General features: G+C 60.5%; 1 protein-coding gene across 1 annotated transcript; it reads right to left on the reverse strand.

Annotated features, from left to right (window-relative positions):
• Nucleotides 1–1,339: 1,339 nt before the first annotated feature.
• On the reverse strand, nt 1,340–18,714 carry CD5 (CD5 molecule; the record flags this gene model as incomplete). The annotated part of the gene is made up of 10 exons (XM_084254264.1): nt 18,550–18,714; nt 9,426–9,470; nt 7,213–7,527; nt 6,738–6,797; nt 6,145–6,468; nt 4,431–4,715; nt 3,530–3,655; nt 2,783–2,836; nt 1,863–1,985; nt 1,340–1,428 (listed from the first exon to the last, which is right to left on the reverse strand). Exons 1-10 carry the CDS (start codon nt 18,668–18,670, stop codon nt 1,340–1,342), a joined length of 1,542 nt encoding a protein of 513 aa, XP_084110390.1. The 5' UTR covers nt 18,671–18,714.
• Nucleotides 18,715–20,283: the final 1,569 nt, after the last annotated feature.

The following is a 20,283-nucleotide window of genomic DNA, read 5'->3' on the forward strand; positions in this document are numbered from 1 at the left end:
TTGGACCCTCGACATCTGTTCTCCCTGCGGGCACAGGGCCAGATGGGTGGGCCAGGGGCTGGGCGAGGCCCTGCGGTCTCTCCCCTTGCGAGACCCCTATGTCTAGCTTGCAGGTAAGGAAACCTCGCAGGCCCCGATGACGGGAGGGCCTGACTGTGGTGGAGAGGGCTTTGCACCCCCAGGGTCCAGCAGCGTTTCTCTGCCTCTTAACTGTCATGGGCAGAAAGCGCTCTAGCTCTGGGCTGCTGACTGTTGTGGAAACAGCCTCCAGGGTAGGATTTCTGGGGACCCCTTTGTGCAGGGCCCTGAGGGGGCACTGGTGCCCTTTGGTCTGGACAGCAGGGACCCTGCTCTCTGTCAGAGACTGAAGCAGTGGGGGAGCCGCGGAGGGGTGGGGGGGACACTGGTCGGGGGGCCACGAGGCCTTGCTGGCAGCTGCTGTGACCTCCAGGCTGCAGGGCTCCCCCGGCAGGCGCCCCGGTATCTTTCCCTCCTGCTCCCCAGAGGGATCACGGGTGGAGCTGCACGGAGGAGCGCTCGAGTCCCGGGGGTGAACGAAGCTTATTGACAAGACCATGTTAGACACACACTGGAGAAACGCCCCTGCCCAGCTGTGAGCCTCGTGTCCGCCCCACTGGGGTCACAGTCTCCCGAGAGCAGGTGCCGTGGGGCCGTGCTCCCCATGCACGGGTTGGGTGCTCCAGCGGCCACGTGTGTCTGCTTGGAGCGCTCACTTAGGTCCGGGTTCAGCCTTTTCTTGGCGCCCACAGGTGCCGGGGCCAGCCGGGAGGGGTGGCTGGGTCTTCACTGGGCCGGGCTTGGCGGGGCGGGGCAGAGCAGCTCGCAGGGCAGAGGGACACTTGGAAGGGCCGCCTCACCTCTGCCCCGCCGGATGGGAAACCGAGACCCCGTTTCCAGCGTGGAGGGCTGCGTGCTGGGACCAAAGGTGGGGCCCTTGGGTGTTTCGTTCCTGTTCCCAGTTCTGTGGGGTGAGGAGGAGGAAACCTCGCACCCTGGAGGTGGCTGGGAGGTGGGGCAGCCCCAAACCCCCAAGTCCCCTGAGGTGCGGCCCCTCAGGAGGCTCTTGGGGCCTTGGGGTCGTGGGGACGGTGTCACCAGGCAGCGCGGAGGGGGCCCCTCTTGTGCTACTCGCCAGTCAGCTCCCGCCCCCAAAATCGCTGCTGCTTATTCTTTCGCTTTCAGGAGCTTGAAGCTCAGAGCCCCCAGCGCAAGGGAAGGGCAGGGTGGGCGGGGGGCCGGGGCCGAGGGGCTGGTGCTTATTCCCAGGGATCCTGGGGTCCGGGGTGCCCGGGGTGGGGTGGGGGGACACACCCACCTTCTACAGCCTCAGCGTCATGTGCAGATCGTAGTCGCTGTCGGAGGAGTTATCCAGCGGGGTGGAGACCCGATGCGGGGCGCCCTCCAAGGCTGCGGGGAGGGGAGAAAGGCTGCCGTCTGCGGCGGGGTCTCCCCACCAGCACCTCGAGGCCCGCGGGCGGCAGATCCCCGGGCCCTGGGAGCTGGCGGCTGCGCGCCCGGGCCTGCTTTGGTCATTTGGGCCCGGGCTCGCTAATGGTGCCGCCCTCCACACTCCCTGGGACTGACTTGTTGGGGCCAGTCAGGGGCCGCCCCGCAGGGCTCTGTTCTGCCCCGGAGGGGCCTCGTTTACATGGGGCGTGAGGCCCCGCCAGAAACAGGCCTGCGCTGACGGCTGCCCAGCGCGGCTCTCTGCAGGCGGGCGCGGGCGGGCTGGGCTGACTCCTTGCACGCCCTGCCGAGGCCGGCTGTCGAGAGGACAGGCAGACCCCCCTCCCGGGGCCTCGCTGCCCTCTCTGGACGGTCGCTGCCCGGCCGGGGCTCACCTGGGTAGGCCGAGGCGCGGGAGTTCCTGGGGGGCTGGCTGTATTCGTTCTCCACGTGGGAGGCCGTGGGGTTCTCCGCCTGGGACCGGCGGACGGTGGCCATGTGGTTGCGGTGGAAAGACACTGAGCAGAGGCAGGAGACGGTTAGACTCGCTGCTCGGTCCACCTCCCCCTGCCCAGCGGGGCCCGGAAGTCTGTGTCCTGGTCCCCTCGTGGAATTGGTGGCGGGAGCCCCAGCCCCTGCAGCTCCTTCAGGCAGCCCCCTTTCCCCTCTCCCCTCTCCTCTTGGGGAGGTTCGTACGAGCAGGGGCCAGGCTTTGGAGCAGCTGGGGGTCGATCAGCCACCTGACGTGTGGAGTGGGCCCTCCGACCATCAGTTAGTCAGTCATCAAGCGCTAAGCTGGGCATTAGAACACGTGAAAGGGCCGATCTGGAACTGAGGGCCTATGTGTGGTAAAAAAGATTTGAAAACGGAACCTTCTTGAAGGATTTGGCCCTTGATCTGTACAGGGAGGAAGAATTGGAGTGGGAGGCAGGAGAGCTGCGGCTCCATCCAGAGAGTGGCCTGGCCATGTGCGGAGACCCGGGGCTGCATCGGCCTGTTCTAAACCTGGCCTTTGGGCGCGCCCGTGACAGACCCAGGCTCTCGCCGTGGGACAGGCCCGAGCGTGTCCCGCTTTGGAGATGAACAAGGCAACGAAGCCCGTTAAGCTTCTGCCAAGTCCTGGAGCAGAGACGCAGCCTGATTTCCAAATACGACAGTGGGGCCCCTTAGGTTCCACAGTGACCCCTTCGACGCGCGGCCGCTGGCTCTGTCTGTGGTCACGGTGAGCTCCCCCCGCCCCCCGCGTGCTCACAGCCTCCTCCCGTGGCCCGGGGCGCTGGCGGGGGTGAGGGAGGACCTGCCTGCCGACACTTACTGTTCTGGCTCATTTCTGTGGGGCCGATCCACTGGCGCTGCTTCTTCTGTTGAACTAGGCAGCAGACAGGAGAGGGGCTCAGGGCGGGGCTGGGGCGCTGAGGAGGGGGAGGGCAGGGGCAGCCAGGGAGGGGCCAAGGTGTGGGGCAGCGGCAGAAGTTCTGCCCCCTGCAGCCTTTGAGGTCTGGGCTTTCTGACTGGTTCGGAGGGGGCCTGTCCCAGGGGGAGCTACAAGAGCAGGTCAAGTGTCGGGGGAGACTTGGGACCGGTGCTTAGAGGCGGGGTTGAGACCCGGAGGGCGGAGGGCGCAGGGACCCTGCCCGCCTGCAGCTCCGCTCGCCTTTCCTCCCAACTCCTTGACTCTCACTTCCTTATCTCAGGCCCTTTCCTCTGCGTCTGCGAGGATAAGGAGGAAACTGAGGCTCAGGGAGGCAGCGGCTTGTCTGCAGCACCTGCGGCTGCTGAGGGCTGGAGTGGGCCTGGCCTGCGGCCTCCTGGCCCAGCTGACGCCCCAGGATTCCCAGCCCAGAGGTGGGCGAATCAGCTGCCACCATGTCCCGGCTTTCTGTTTCCTCTACTTTAGCAGAAAAAGGCCAGTGGGCGGCAGAGGGGACTGGCTGGGTGTGGAAGCAGAGATGACCTCAAGCGTCTATCTTGGGTGGGACCCTCCCCCGTGGGGCTTGAGTGTAACCCCTCAATCCCCCCCATGGGGCTCGAAAGGCAGGTGCTTTGGGCCTCTTGCACCTACATTTCTTCACCAGTTTCTTGTAGACGACAGGGCCGCACACGACCAGCAGCACTGCCAGGAGCACCAGCGCCAGGAGGATGCTCATCACGGAGCCGGTGCCCAGGCCTGGTGGGTTGGGGTCCTGGCCTGGGGGAGGCAGAGGAGTCAACTCCGTGCCAGTCCAGGGGCATCGAGACTGTCCATTCAGAGGGACGTGACTGACTGACCGGCTGCTTTTCCCAGGGATCTCACCAGCATGTGCGAAAGGCTGTCTCTCCGCCCATTTCTGAATTCTCTGCTCTCCCTTCCTCCATCCTCCGTTTCTCATCTGACAAGTGACCCTGCCACTATCGCTCGCCACTCTTGTTACCAACTGTTTAACTTTCTACCATTTCTGTTGCTTGTCAGTAATCACCTTGCCATCATACACCACTATGTGATCATAGAACTTCCATCCTTCTATGCACCACCCGTCCAGCAGCCATCCACCAGCCACCATCCACCACCCGTCCAGCAGCCATCCACCAGCCACCAGCCATCCACATCATCATCCATCCATATCCACCATCCGCCATCCATCCACCATCCTTCCATCCATTTCTCTCTCGTGTTCATTACTCAGTTGCCATTAGTGTAACAAACATGTGCCATCTAGCCCTTGCTTGTCTGTCTGCCATTCTGGAAGAGCGGACGGTAGAATGAAGAGTCAGCCACTCATTGGCTGCCGACACGATCGCCACTCTGCATGTTAGGGTTCACGCGCACTGCTGTCCGAGTCGGGTCCCCCCTCCCTGCCATGTGCCTTCCGTCTTCCGGGGCGCCTGTCTAGCTCCTGGGCCTACTTGTCAGACATGCGCTCAGACTGGGCCCTGGAGGTTGAGCGCAGACCCGCCCCCACCCACGGCGGCTGTGGCCAACTCACATGTGATAAATACCCTCTGGCAGGTTTTCTCCTGAAGCTGGTGGCACTGGGACAGATTCTCCTGGGAACAGCTGAGCCCCTTGGAGGTCGCACGGGGGTCCAGCACCTGGTGGGAGATGAACTGGCCACACTGGTGCTCCTGGCACACCTCCTCCCACCTCGCTCTGCTCTTGACCGGGGTCTTGTGGCACAGGGGCAACCACTGCTTGGCCAGGCGAACCTCCACAGAGCCAGCACACGGGCCACTGCCCCCCACCAGGCGGCTCTGCACCTTGGGCTGGAAACCTGTGAAGGGAAGCGGTGGGAGGTGAGAGGCGGGCTTGGAGGCAGCAAGCCTGCCACTGGGCCCCGTGCCGCTGGCCTGGCGCAGGGGTGCGGGTCGGGGGACATTCGGCACCATGTGGGACCACCTTCCCTTCCACCCTCCGCTCCCGCTGGCATCCTCTCATCCAAAGACAGAGTGTCCTGGTGCCTCTGAGCTGCGTGGGCCCCTCAGTGGTGGTGATGCCACCCCCAGGAAGTGGCCTCCTCCCAGGTGGAGGCCAGAGATGAGCAACAGGAAACAGCTCCCACCTGGGCCACTTCCCTTGCAGAAACACCTGCTCATTTCCTGGCTGCTCCTTGGGAGGGGTAAGGCTCATCCGAAAGGGGAAACTGAGGCCAGGGATGGGAACTACCTCCTGCTCTGAGCCCTGGGGTCCAGGTGGGGGTTCAGGGCAGGAACGCTGCTGCCCAGGCCCTGTGTGCTGGGAGACCTGGTCAGCGGACACAGAATTCACTGCTGCTTGTCAGGGCGGGCCTGGTGTCCACCAGGGGACCCGCACTGCGTAGGATAGAGAACCTCTGTGGAGGTTCACCAGGACAAGCCCTAGTGATTCTTCTGTTTAGAAAAAATAGCCTATGGCTCTGCAGGCAGCGACCTGCGGGGCCCCTGGCCCAGGGCTGAGTGGGTTGGGAGTCAACTCACTTTCCCTCCACAGGCCAGAGGGCTTGGGGTTGCTTCTGCCTGGAGCGGGCAGCAGGGTACTAGCTCACACCCAGCCAAGGGGTGGGGGTGGGGGCCTGCTTGCAAGATAAGCCCGGGTCCTGAGCAGGGCGTCTTGGATTCCAGGGATTTCGAGGATCCCGGGGACCTTGCTGAAATGCAGATCTTGATTCACCGGGTCAGCTGTGGCCGAGCATCTCGTGTCTAGCCAGACCCCTGCCCCAGACTGACCCAGGACACACTTCGAGTAGCCCCTGTGTAGACAGTAGCCTCTGGGAGTGACACTGCTTGAATGGACATCCAGCGAGGGCTGTGTGGTCCTGGGCAAGAAATTTGAGCTCTCTGAGCCTCAGCTTCTTCTCTATAAAGTGGGGGATACTAATAGCACCCACCTTGTAAAAATGCCCTTGGCCCAAGCCATGACTCCCCACCTCCTCCTCTTCACCAAACCCAGGAGGAGACCTTGCCTCCCTGGAAGTCCTGGGGGTCCCACCACCCCCCATGGCTGCCAAGCCAGCAGTATGTTTGGGTTTGGGGTGTCCCTCTGCAGAGATCGCCACGGCTCTTGCTGGGTATGAGAACAGCCTTGCTGGCCCCGGTCGGTCCTGTGTTTGAGGCCAGCGGTCAGCTGTCCACCACCCTGCGCTCTGCATAGCGCCGGCACCCTGGGGAGCACGAGTTGACGGCTCATCTGGAAAAGTCCCAGGGTGCTGGCCGGCTCTCACTCACCAGAGCAGACGAGGGCGAGCGCCTGGCCGCCGCCCCGGTGCTGGTCCTTCCAGAAGCACGGCTCCAGCAGGCCACAGCTGGTGTTCTCGACCTTCCACCGAATGGGCAAGTTGCCGCTAGCCCCTGGGTGAGGTCCCCACAGTGCCTCGGCCTCTGGGAGGTGATCCACGAAGGAGCCACACTGGACTTGCGCACAGATGCGGTCCTCCACGCCCCGGAGGTCCTCGTTGCTCACCAAGCCAGCCAGGCTGCCGTTGTAGAACTCCACCACGCCGGCACACTGCAGGCCCCAGGGCCCTGGCACCAGCTGCAGCACGGGAGGAGCTAGAGGGAGGGGAGACAGGGATGGCCGCGCGGGGGCCCGTCTTACTCGGAGCCTTGTGGTTCCCACACACAGACATTACGCGAATGGCAGGCGGGGGCTTTGGGGGCCGGTGAGGCCCCAGGTACCGTCTGGGACGCGCGGACACTCGTGTTTGTCTGAGAGTGCAGCGTAACTGGGCTTCTCATGTTTTATTTGCTAAATCACCAACATTTTGCTAAACAAGCTGTTGGCTAAAACACCAGGATCCAGGGGCTGAGAACCCTCTTACCTGTGGGCGCCGGAGGGGCTGTGGGCGGGGGGCTCGTGGGAGGAGGTGTCGTCTTCGGCTCTGAAATGAGACTCCTGGTGAGGAAGGGCAGGGGACCTGGGTGGGCGGGCGCGGGGGGTGCCCAGGGAGGGCTGGGGCAACCGGCAGTGTTGAGAAAGACCTGGATCACCATGTGGCCCCCGCTCCCCAGGAAGCCCGGCTCACCCACACACTGTCTCTGAGCCCCTGGGGGTGGGCAGTACCAGCTCATTTTTACAGTTGGGAAAACAGGCTCTGAAGGAATAAGGAGCCAACTTGATCTTTTCCATCCCAGCAGGCAGAGGCCAGCACCCCTGGGCTATATTTCTGGGGGGTGTGATTGTAAATCAGGGACCCCCTCCCACATGCCTGCTCAGGCCCCACATCCCAGTTCCTGGGTGGCCTCCTCAGGGTGGTGCCAGGTCAGGGGCCTCCATGTGGCCGACTAGTTGCCCACCTAAGCAGATCAGGCTCAGAGGGTCCTGCGGGCCTGTGTCCTCGGTGCAGTTGGAGAGAGACCCCACTTGTCCTCGGCAGAAGATCTGGGGATGGCTCTGGGGATGGTTGAAGCTAGGCAAGTAGCCGAGGGCCATGGCATCTCCACACTGCAGACTCTGGCAGAGCTCCGAGGCCCACTTCTCCCAGTCGTCCCGGTTCTGGCCCCGGCTCAGGCGCCAGCTCCGGCTGCTCACTGTGTACTGCTTGTCCTTGTAGGGCACTTCCACCTGGCCCTGGCACCTCGAGTTGGAGGCATTTAGCTCCACCAGGCCAACTGTGGATCAAAGAGGTGTGTGTGGTTCAGGCAGGGAAGGGCCCTCCAGGGGGCCCCTCCCTGCACCCCCCCTCCAGCAAAGCTCCCTTTTGCCCCAGTCTGCCCGCCTTGCCCCATGAGAATTTCTGCAGGGACGTCTCAGAAACCCAGGCTGGGGCTGCACCTGACCCAGGTGGTCCCCAAAGCCCGGGCGGATGAGGCTTGAGACCTCAGTGGGAACCGTGGAGCGGTGGACACAGGTTCTCGGCAGCCGCTGCTCAGCAGACTCACCCACCCCAGGAAATTCTGTTCCAATAGATCTGAGACAGCCTGCGACGCCCCCACCCCAACTTGTAAAATCAATACGATGGTCTAATTTGCATGTGGTGAAATGTTCTCACTTCAAGGGTATTTGTCCAATAGATTTGGACAAATTCACACACACCTGTGAGCAGCGCCACACTCAGCACAAAGGACATTTCCATCACCTGGAAACTTCCCTCCATTGCCCTGAATCCAGCCCCAGGCAGTCACAGGCCTGTTTTCTGTCATTAGACGAGGGTCCTGATTGTGGGCAGATGTCACAGACGTGGCCCTGAGAACACAGTCTCATTTGTTTGCGTTCCCGCCTGACTGCTTTGGCTCGGCAGGGGTGGAGTTTTCTCTGTGTCGCTGCCTGCGTCCTGGTCACTCCTTCTGACTGCAGATAACATGCCATTGTCTGGCTGTCCCGGCATTGTCCGCCACTTGGGCGGCCCCCAGGTTTGGGCTACTGTGAATAGAGCTGCTAGGAACATTCCTGTCCTTTGCCTTTGTGTGGGGGACGTGACGCTCTTCTCTTGGGTAAATACCTAGGAGTGGAGTCGCTGGATCATAGCGAGGAGCAGAGCTAATGTGATTTTCTAAAGTTCCACGAAGGAAAAAAGAACCGTATATATTTGTATTTGCGTGAAGGGATTCTGGAAGGACATGCAAAACACGAATATATGCGGTTATTGTGTGGGGTGTCAGGGTGGGGAAGAACTGGGCGGATGGGGGACGGAAATGGAAATAAGATTCTTTACTTAGGTCTTTTCATATTTGTAAGATTTTGAGCCAGTCAAGGAATTTTTCAAAAATGTAAAAGCCTCTTCCAGGTGGCTCTGAGGCGGAGGCCAACCCTGCTTGGGGACTACCAGGCAGACTGACGTTCTCTTCCCACAGATGAGACGCCTGGGGCCCAGAGCCCGAGCCAAGGACACATGGCTCGTCAGAGGCCCTCGCCCCAACCCTGGCACTGCCCTTCCCTCCAGCAAGCAGACTGGTGGAAGCCTCGCGGAGGAAGGATTCAGCCCTCCCCATTTTACAGTCGGGGAACTGGTGGGGCTCAGACAACAAGGAACTTGCTAGAGCTTGGAGCTAGGACACTATTGTGGGGTTCCGGGTTCTGGCTCAGGGCCCAGCAAAGTCCCGCCGGCCCTTTCTCGGTGCAGGGTGGCTTCCTGAGAAGCTCCAGCCCCATTGTCCCCTAAATGCATTCAACATGGTGCTACCTCGGGAAACGTGAAAACAAGTGCTCTGTGGTGAAATGGGTTTGGAACAGCTGAGCTTAAAAATGTCGCAGCCTTCTCCCCCGCAGGACTTCTCAGAGCCTTCACTAGGCCGCGCGCACCGTCACTCAGCGGGTGATGTGCCAGTGCCCACCCTCTGTCGGACGTGTTCCGTGGAACCCTGCTCGGGAAGCGGCAGTCTCTAGGCTTCACGTTCCGTCTGGAACTGAGCTGCAAGCGTCTTTGCTGAGAACTCGGCAGGGACGTGGCAAGGCGCGTCTCTGGGCAGCCTGCTTTCTGTGCATGGGGTGGCGACAGCCTGAGGGATCTCCGCCTTGCTCCCTCCCCGGTTTCTTGCCCCCTCGCAGGCCTCCTGCATTTTCTCCTTACCTGCATCATCGCTCCCCTTGAGCTCTCCCAGTCGGCAGGACGTGGCTGGAGAAAGGAGAGAGGTGTCAGGTGAGCCTTTCCCTGCTCCCCCGTGGGCGCTCGCCCGCCCGAGGCCTGGTGACGGTCCTGTCCCCCCACCGCTGGGGCTCCGGGCAGGGTTTTCACGCTACACCGCCTGGGTTGCTCCCAGGGCCGGGCCACGGTCCTAAGTCCTGGGCGGGCGTGGAATGAGTTGCGGGGGTTGCGACCATCATTTTTGTTCTCTTTAAAAGAACTTTACTTTTTAAATGAACATATAGTAAAATGAATTTTCCGTATCATAGACAGATCCGTGGTCGCCAGCACCGTCATGGCAACAGCACTGGCGTCCTGCCCCCGGATTCCCTCAGGCTATCCTTTCGCGGACATGCTACCACCAATAGTAATTTTTAATGGAATGGACTAGAACAGAGGCTGTCCAATGCACACTACGTCGTGTGGCTAAGGATTGGGTTGCAATGCAAAATAGCCTGTGTGTTGCTTTCCTTCAGAGGAAGAAGGAGAGCAATTTATTGTAACAGCTCCCAGTTTCCAGCAGAGGAAATCAGAGCTCAGAGAGACTTTGATGTAAAGGGACTTGCCCAAGGTGGTGCCACAGCTGGTGCGAGAGCAGGGACCACAGCCCTGGGGACTTGGGTCCCTAGGGACCTGGCCCTCCCTCTGGCCATCCAGTAGAAATGTGGGATGGCGGCTTAGAAAGTGGGGGGCTCCCTGCAGAGTGACCGGTAGCCAGCTCCTCTGTGGGTGGGGACAGGGTGGGTGGCCCGCTGGTGCTGGGCCCTGGCTGCCCCCAGTTCTGAGTGTCCAGGAGCAGCTGTGAGCTGGCCCGGGTCTCACTCCCCAGCGGCTGCTCAGCCGGGAGCCGGGGGCAGCTGCGGTGTCGGGTCAGGTCAGCGCACGCAACACAGTACGTGGCTGTGTTGAAGTAGCTTTTAGGAAATGGTTGCTGGGTGTTAAAAAAAAAAAAATAGGTGTATTTTTAAAAGCCTATTCTTGCCCAAGTGTTCTGAAGCTGCTGGTGAAATTTTAAGGGGATGTGCCCCCACCAACACCCTTCCTGTGACCAGACTCTTTGAAGAAGAAAAGATGACTTCCTCCATCTTGACTAGAGTCTGTCACAGTCGCCCTGGGGTGACGGGCCTCCGAAGGGCAGAGAATTTCTCACAGACGGGGAGTGTCCGTCCAGAGCAGTGGTCTGGAGGGCGTGAGGGGAGAAGCGTGTCAACCAGCTCAATCATCTGATCTCTTGTAGTGGACAGGGCACCTCAGGAGGACATCACCACCACCTCCACCATCTCCACCACCGCGACCATCACCACCACCATCATCATCACCAGCACCACCATCACCAGCACCGCCATCATCACCATCACCCGTACCACCATCACCAGCACCACGACCAGCACCACCATCACCAGCACCATGACCATCACCAGCACCACCATCACCAGCACCATGACCATCACCAGCACCATGACCAACCACCATCTCCACCACTAACCACCAGCACCACCATCACCAGCACCATGACCATCACCAGCACCATGACCAACCACCATCTCCACCACTAACCACCATCACCACCATCACCATCACCACCATCACCAGCACCACCATCACCACACAATGACCATCACCAGCACCATGACCATCACCAGCACCATGACCATCACCAGCACCACCATCACCAGCACCACCATCACCAGCACCATGACCATCACCAGCACCATGACCATCACCAGCACCATGACCATCACCAGCACCACCATCACCAGCACCACCACCATCCCGAGCATTATCATCATTTTTTAATACTATTGTTGATTTTATTCTCTTTTGCTATTTTAAGGTTTTCTAATGGATGCACCATTGGTTTACAATGCTGTATGTGACTTAGAGGTATAGATTCACACCCCTCAGTGTATGTCACCACAACACACCCACCACCAAGGCACCCACAGTCTCCACCACAGTCCATTGTGCCCCCTCCCCACTCTGCCCTGCCCCCTCCCGCTCTGGTGGCCTCAATTCTGCAGTCAGAGTTCTAGGGTTTGCTTTCATCTGTCCCTTTGTTTTGCTTCTTTATATTCCACATGTAAGAGACACGACCTGGTGTTTTCCCAGGCATTTTTATGAATTAACGCTCTCAAACCTCACCACAGCTCTGTAAAGTAGGTACTTATTATTTTGATCTCCATTTCACAGACAAGAGAATGGAAAGAGAATAAATAACTTGCCCGAGCAACTGGTGCGTGCTGGGCCGGGACTCTAAATCAAGCCGTCTGGCACAGTCTGCACTTTGGCCGCGGGCCAGGCTGCCGTCCCTCCAGGCAGAGGGCAGGCAGTGATGGCTGCCTCCTGCTCTTCCTGCGGGTAGGCCTGATGGGAGGGAATGCCTGTGAGCAGTGACACGTGCTGTAGGAAGACCTCCTCGAACTTGCTGTGTGTCCTTGGCAAGTCACTCAACCTCTCTGGGCTTGGTTTTTTTATGTAGACTCCACAAGCCCTCAGCTCCTTCTGCGATCTCTGATCTTTGGCTCCTGATCAGGGGAGGGCAGGGTGTGGGTGGAGGTGGACGGTGCGATGCCTGCCTGACCCTGGGACTTAGCCTCTCTGTTCGTCTAGGGACGCAGTCAGCTTTGGATCCTCTGCAACTTATTTTCATTCTTTTTGCTGCTTCTCAAAGGCGCCAACCCAACATCCTCCTTCTCCTGAACCTGGCAAACTGGGCTCAGGTTCTCGTGACCCCCCTGGGCTTACAGTTTTCTCAGCCCCTGCCAGCGGCTGGAGCCCAAGGCTTTCCTGCTGCAGAATCTGCAAACAGAAACCTTGAGATCCTTTAGACCACGGGATGAGGCGCGGAAGCATTTGCTATTTCCACGTCTGCACCCACAACTGCTCTCAAGGCTGGAGCTGGGAAGGAGAATGTTCTTCCTTTCTTCCCCTGCCAACCCTTGTGGAGCCCCCACAATTTAGGGCTTAGACTGAGAAATGCCTGGGCTTTTGACCCTACCTGCCCTGGTGAGGTCTCAGTGAGGGTGAATCCTGAAGGCACGGTACCTTCATCCCCTGTACCTACTCCGCTGGCCCCCCATCATTCTGGATGATTCTCATGCTGGCTCCCTGCGAAACAGCCCCAGAGCCTGCATCAGGCCACGGGTGAGTTCTGTTGGGTCTGCACAGTGCTTGAGATATTTTTTGAGTCCCCCCACCCTTTTTTAAAATAAGTTTCTTTGCTTTACTTTGCTTTTTGAAAAAAAAAAATCAAAAGATCTAGATTTTTTTTAAAAGTAGGACGCCCTGGCCATGGCAAGCCATGTCATGGGGAGCCTGTCCGGATTGGGTTACCGGCATCCCAGGGCCCCTGCCTCTGGCGAGCCCCAGCTTCAAATCCTTGATGGCTTCTGCAGACCCATGGGCATTTTCCTAGGTGGGAAAGCATCAAGATTTTTAATAGCCTCCTGTTGGCTCAGGGCAGAATTTGCATGGAGAGCATCTGCCAGAAACTCACAATATCTTCTGGCTTCAGGACAGCAGGTGAACACTTACGGCCCTGTGTGCGGTCAGCTTCACAGCGCTCCCCAGGGTCAGAAATAGCCCAGGCCAGGCCCCTCCGGCTCATTCATAGGCCCTGCCTGAACCCATGAGCATCTCACTGTAGCCCCTAGGCTGGGAAACTGAGGCCAGGGCATGGTCTGCTGAGGGTCCTCTGGCATCGGGACCCCCAAGGATGCTGAGGCGTTTATGGGACTCCTACCCCAGCAGACCCCAGTTGGTTTCATAAAGACCCCGTTCTTCCCTCCATGAGGGGGCCCGTGTTCACCCTGCTTGCCGGGTAGGGAAGCCAGCAGGCGCTTGGTGTGCTGTGGGGCCTGATGTGCCGCAGCCACAGCCATCAATTCACCTCCAACGTGACATGCCCGACAGCCTCAGGGGCTTTCTGGCTTTTCCTTCCTTTCATCCTCTGATGAGAGTTTGACCTGGAGGCCAGAAATCCCTCTTACTGGCAACAACACAAATCAGCAGAGACTTGTCTGACGGAAGCTGTATCAGAGCTTCAGGCTGCTTGGGGCAGGGGAGCCCGGATGAGGCCGCTTATGATCAGGACCCTTTTTAAGTGCAAACTTGCAGAGAATCACCCTGGACTTTTGCCAGGAGAGGCCTGCAGAAAGGAGCGGGTGGAAGGCCCAGCACTTTCGGGTCTCTGCTCTTGCTCAGCCAAGACCTGTGCCAAGAGCATGGACAGGTGATGGCGGGCAGAGGAGCCTCGGTGATTTGAATAGTTACTGCTCCCTCTCCCGGGGCCCTGGTGTGTCTAATGGAATTGCATGAATTTCATGCCCTGTGTGTGTCCCCACTGTCAGTGACAAGCCTTCCGCTTGGTTGAGAGTGTCACATATCCCAAAGCTCTTTCACGCACAGGCCTCCTTCTGGTTCTGGGGAGAAGCATGCTCACCTCCATTTTCAGATCAGGAAATTGAGGTTCAGAGAGGTTGAGCTACTTGCCCCAAGGTCGCCCAGCTCATGGGTGGGAGCAGAAACTCAGTCTCCATCACCCGCCGGGGCCCTGGGCATCTACCTCAGGGGTGGGTCTAGAGCCTGATAGCCCTGGATGCCCCTGGGGGCCTGTGGGCCACACAGGATCCTTGGTGCCTCTGCCGATTACTCCACTTTCTTATCCTGTACCACACATCTCTCCCAGCTGTTCACCAGGAGAGAGTGTGGAGTCCCTGTGAGAAGGTGAGAGTCAGCCCCGGGGTACATAAGGATGAGGGCGTTGGTAGTGGGCACAGTGACAGAGGCGGTGAATCGGGGCCACACTCCCTTGTCTGCATTTCCAATTCCAAAAGCAAAGTCTTTTCTAATGCATTTGGTGGGAGGCTGTTTGTAGCTTCCAGGGACCCTGGTAGGGCAGGAATTGTCTCTTTCACTGCAGAGATGCGGATGGACTTGATGAGGTGGTGTTACCCTCCCAGACTGGCTGGCTCTAATTGCACACAGCACATACGATGTTACCCTCTAAAATCTGAAAAATTCTGAGCTCTGACATGCTCCCGCCACAAGGCCTGGAGAAGCGAGCTACCGTTTCTTCCCAGGGTGCTGGGCATCAGGTGGCTCAAGTTCAAATAGGAAAAAGTCCAAGTCCTCGAAGAGGCCAGCTGCCTCCCCCCGCCGCGTGCTGACCAGCTCTTCACCTGCTGGGCCTCCCCAGACCCCCACCCTCCAGCACTCACCCGCCTCTGTGAGTACTTGCTCAGATTTTAGCCTTTCCTTGTTCTGGCATCTGCCAGATTAAGCACCCTCCAACCAGCTGTCTCCACGCAGCTCACAACCTCGGGCACCCCTACACCCACTGGCCTGGGGGCCTCTCGTCTGCCGTCCCGTCCCACCCCTGCCCCACTCCGACAACTGTGATGGTCCACCAGGGCAGGGATTTTGACTTTTTGTCTCCAGCACTTAGAGCAGTGCCTGGCATGCAGTAGGTGCTCAATAAATACTTGCGTGGATTGGATTTCATGATTGCCACGACCCTTCATCAACTTGGTCTCCCCCATTTTAGAGACGAGCAGCTGACCCTTGGAGAGGTCTTTGTCATCAGCGAGTGGCCAGGTAGGACTTGAACCCGAATCTGCTTTGTTCCAAGCCCTATAGACCTTCACAACACACACGTGTGCATGCACAAACATGAACACAGCAACGCAACACAGCACACAACACACACCACTGTCATACATGTACACACAACACACGTGCCCCGGCACACATGCATGCGCCCCGCATGCTTACGTATGCTCCTACATACTCATAGCTGTCGAGTTTTGTTGGATGGAACCGAAGTCCCTCCCTGGTCACTGTGGTAAGGGCCACACTGGGTCACTGTGGACCTGGGCAGAGTGACCGGGAGGGCCAGTGCCCCCTCCTGAGCTCTCAGAGCCTCCATTCCCCAAGGAGCTGGGTTGGTGCTCCGGGCATGGTGCCTTGTGCCCAGTGCCAACAAGGGCCAGCAAGGGCCTCTGCTTCTGCAGCCTGGGCCCGGCCGGGCAGCCTGCTCCTTCCTGGAGCCTATCCCCTCCTCTCCTGTGTGGGCCCAGCCCCTCGGCCTGTCTCCCTCTGCCAGTCCCTGCGGGCGTTGTTCCCCTTTTCTCTGCCTGACTGACTCCTTCCATCTTTCTCTCTCGGTGAGGCCGCACCGCCTCAGAGAGGCCCTCCCAGCCTGCCCAGCCTGGGGGACAGTCCCTCAGTGCACTTGGTCCCTGCATCTCACCCTTCACTTCCTTCCCTGTACTTCTCGCTGTATTTAGAAATACTTTTCGGGTGCCAGTCAGCCTGTGTCCTCTAAGGGGTCTCTGGAGCCCTGTGCATGTGCCAGCTCCGTGCGAGGCGGCGCTCCGGGTTTGTAACCTGCTGCACCCCAGAACTTTGCACAGAGCTGAACGCAGAGCAGATGCTCAGTCTGACAGATGAACGAATGAATGAACGAATGAATGAATGAACAGCCTGTGCAAGAGGACAGGAGGAGAGAAAGCTGCTGGCTCCCTGGCGTCCGGCAGGACCCCTCCCCACCAGGGCCGGCCCGGCCTTGTTTCTTGCTGACTCTGATGGTGATAATACCCGCGAGCACATACTGGCCCCAGGAATCACTGGCGCTTCCTGAGCACTTCCTACACGACGAGACCCTCCTGCCGAAGCTCCACGTTCCCTGTGCCATTCAGTCCTTACGGATCCACGAGGCCGGTGTGTCCATCATTCCCACTGTACAGAAGAGCTAACGGAAGCTACCAGAAAGAGCCCAAGGTCACCCAGTTGGCAAGTGCAGACGGGAATTCAAACCCCAAGTCCCTGACTGTCCCGTGCCCCAGTGCTGGCTTCTGGAGTCCAGCCTGGGCACCACCTGTAGGGCCCAGGGCTGCCTCCCTGCACCCCCAGCAGCAGGTGCTCCCCAGGCAGGCTGGGGCTACGGGTAGGGCCGGAACGGCGCCTGTGGGAAGCCCGGTCCCTGACACCTCAGGCCAGCCGTGGGCATCTTCACACCTCAAGGTCCCCAGGGCACAGGCACAACCCCCACGGCCAGTCAGGGAGCTGGCACCCTGGGGCGCGGGCAGAAGGCCTCTCTTCCTGGGACGGCTGGAAGGGTGCCTGTGCTGCGGCCAGTCCCAGCGCGGCCCTTGGTGGCTGCGTGTCGCTGGCGGTGGTTGGTTGTGTCTGGCAGCCATTTTCTTACTTGTGGGAGTGATTTGCAAGGGGATACCGGGGGTCACAGGGGAGCATGAGAGCAGGGCGGGGGTCGCTCTGCTGCTCACCAGCTACCCCTGCCTGGACTTGCCACTAGGGTCTTGGGGGTCTTAGTTCTCCCCTCTGTAAAATGGGGCCACTTGGCCCAGGCTATGCCGCAGGCTGTTGTGAAGCATACAGAAGAAAATGGCTTTAACGGTATTTTGCAGGCGGTGGCCCTCTGAGCAGGGGATGCCTGTGATCCCCCAACTCGCACGCTTGTGCCCTGGGCACTGCGTGCTCCTGGGTTCCAGGGGCTTCCACACTCAGGGGAAGGCACTGCCTCCCTGTGCTCCCGACTCTGGGCTCTGCGGGCCGGAGACCCTGCCTGGTCCTGCCAGGAGTCAGCCTCACGATGGGCCTCAGGGGGTAGGAGCAGGGCTCCCACCCCCCACCTAGCTGGTGGGGTCAGAGGCCACAGGTGGAGGCTTAGGGCCTAAAGTCCCCAGGGCCCAGGAGGCCCCCGTAGCTCCTGGGGAGGGTCCCGGAGGCAGCCCGGGCGGCCCGCGCCCTCTGCCCTGGGGACGGGAGGCCTCTGTACTTCCCGTTGCTCCAGCAGCTCCATGTAGAACAGCCACGTGAACACAGCTGGGGACGTGAACCTGCATGTGGGGCTGAGCGCCCCCCCACTCCTGTGAAAGCACGCGCGTGCACACACGCGCACACACACCCCTCACACATGTTTACACACACCCTTATCCCATGCACATACACAAATTCACACACATCCTCACACACAGATGCTCACATTCACACACACACTCGTGTACTATGCCCACACACACACACTTCTCACACAAATCCACAACTCCCTTCTCACACACTCACCACTTACACACGCACTCACACGCTGGCCTCTCCAGCAGGGACTGTGGCTCCCTGTCCAGGCCAGTCATGTCTCCCAAGTCCGTCCCCGGCAAACGTGGAAGACACAGCTCCCCCAGTCCCCACCTGATGCCCCCACAGCGCTTGTCCCAGCCCTGGAGTCAGGTAGCTCTCTCACCCCGCCAGACCTTCCATGCCCCTGAGAAATGGTCGGAGCCCGTCCTGTTCGCGCCGCTGCGTTTTATGAATAGGGGGATGGCGGCCCGGAGGTGCCCGGGCTGTGTCCAGGAGCGCTGGCCACCGGCGCTCCCGTCCCTCACCCTGGTTGGCCCAGGCTCCTCCCCATGCCCCGGTGCCAGTGCCAGGGGCAGGGCGGGGGTCTGGTCCCGAGCCGGGGGACAGCTTTGAGGTGGAGGACACCCCGCTTCCTCCCCACCACGCGGAGGCCCCAGCTCAGCCTCCCCTGACTTCATTCCCTCCCAGCTTCCCCAGAGCCCCGGAACTTTCCAAGTGGCCCCTGGGGACTGGCCAGGACCCCTCTTCCAGGCCGGGGTGTGCTCAAGCCTTGCCTGGCTGTCCCGGCTGGGCCCTCTGGGACCGAACGGGCAGGACAAGAAGGACGGTGTGCGTTTGCCATCTGCTCTGCCGCCTTTTCAGAGGCAGTCCCTGCCCTGCCTTGGTCCATCCTGCCCAGGTCGAGGTGGATGGTGAGTTTCCCGTCCCTGGAGGCTTCCAGGTAAAGGCCGGGCACTCACGGGGTGAGGGTGGGGATGCTGCTGAGGGAAGTGGCCCTGATTTCCAGGCTGAGTCTGAATTGAGCACGGACACCCCCTGGAAGGGCGCAGTCAGGTCCCCAGCAGTGCAAGGCAGAGCAGAATGGCAGCCGCGGGGTGGTCCCTGCAAGGCTGAGAACTGAGACCAAGTTGCGGGAGCCTGAATGCCCCCCGTGATGCTCTAGAGAGGTGACATGTGGGCACCAGAATCAGACCAAGGGAAGAATTAGCATCTCCTTTCCTGCTCCCAGACACCCTGGCGGACGCCCCAAAGGGGTACTCACCCAGCACCCCCAGCAGGTACAGGGCGGCCAGTGGCGGTTGCTGAGACCCCATGGGCGCGGCCTCCTCCTGCCTCAGTCCCGGCAAGTTCAGCACCCGTGGGTGAGGGTGTATGGCTCCAGGCACCCTCCAGAGAGGAGGGGGCGGGGCGGCAGGCGTGGGCAGGGGTGGGCCGGGGAGCAGGCACTGAGGGCCTGCGTCACCGTGTTTGAAGTTGAACTGTCAACTTCCTTCTGGTAAAACCACCTGCCGGAGTTTGAATGGCGCCTCTGGCCTCTGCCAGCTTCCTGCGTGGGGTGGCCGGGCTGGAGCGGCTGTGTGAGGTGCCCCTCTGTGCCACCCTGGCACAGGACCACGGTGTGGGGAGCCTGAGTGGGGTGGGGCTGCCGGGAGGGAGGGCGGGTCTGTGGGGTCGCAGGGCAGGGGCCCAGGCTGAGGACTGAGCTGTGCCGGAGTGGACGGAGTGGGCCGCAGGGTGCAACACGGTTCTTGCTGCAGCCTGATGGAAATCCAGAGGCGCCTCCACCTCCCCTTTTGATTGTGATGAGGTGGGAGTTGGAGGTGAATCCCCAGGTGGTATTTTACCAGCCAGCAGGGGAGGGTTCCTGCAGGGAGGAACGCTCTGTGTGTGTGTGTGCGCGCGCGCGTGTGTGTGTGTGTGTGTGTGCGCGCTCACCGTGACAATGTGTGCTGGTCTCTGGTTGGATGGGTGCTGCCCCAGAGTCCCACTGGGGCTGTTGAGGACGGGCAGGGCTCAGGGCGCTGGGTCCTGGGAGCTGGTGGGGAAGTCAGGGCTGAAGGGTAGGGCTGCAGCTTCCAGCCCTGGGTGGGTTCAGTGACTCCCTCCAGGCCTCTGCTTTCCAGGTGGGGTCGACCAAGACCCAGAGCCAGGCTGCCAGCCCTGCTCAGATCCGGGCCATCCCAGGCAGAAGTGAAGCAGTAAAGGCCACTCCATAGCTGAGCGTGAACAGCTATGGCTGCAGCCTCTCCTCCCTCCACTCTCCCTCCCATGGACGGTGGGCTCCCCAGCCCTGGCCAGTGGGCGGCTTGGCAGCCACCCGGCTGTGGCCACTCACTCTCCGCCAGGCCACACTCCCCGTCTGCTAACATCAGGGCTGGAGGAGTTTGACTATGTTCACCAGGGGGAAAGGTCCAGGCCGGGGGAATGAGAGCTTCCATCTTGGCTCGAGGGCCACACCCCCTGCCTCGGGCGGGAGGGGCCCCCGTCCTTCCTGGGTGGTGAGGCGGGGTGTCTGCCCAGCAGAGGCCTCACCCCGCTGCCCCTGCCCTGTGTCGGTCCCCGCTGCCCTGCGGCTCGGGAACGCCCTGGCTTTCACCCATTGCTTCGCTTGTTCGGTCCCTCGTGCCTCGGGTCTGTCATGGTTCTGGACCAGGGGTGTGGCGACGGGCCTGGTGTCCGCCCTGCGTCCGCCCCAAGGCCTCCCCCCATCATTTCTCGCGAAGGCCTCGGTGTGCACGGGCCACGCTGGCTGTATGCACCCGGCGGCCCTCCTGGCCCGGTCTCCAGACTTCACAGACTTGCGCTGACAGGGAGAGGGATTTGTATTCCAGAGACCTGGGCCTTCCTGACGTGCCCAGGGAACGGGTGGGGCTTTCTGTTGCACACCCAGGAAGCCAAAGCTCAGAGCGTCAGGCGAGAACCCACC

The sequence above is a fragment of the Talpa europaea genome, assembly GCF_964194135.1.
Source record: "Talpa europaea genome assembly, chromosome: 1".
NCBI lineage: Eukaryota > Metazoa > Chordata > Mammalia > Eulipotyphla > Talpidae > Talpa > Talpa europaea.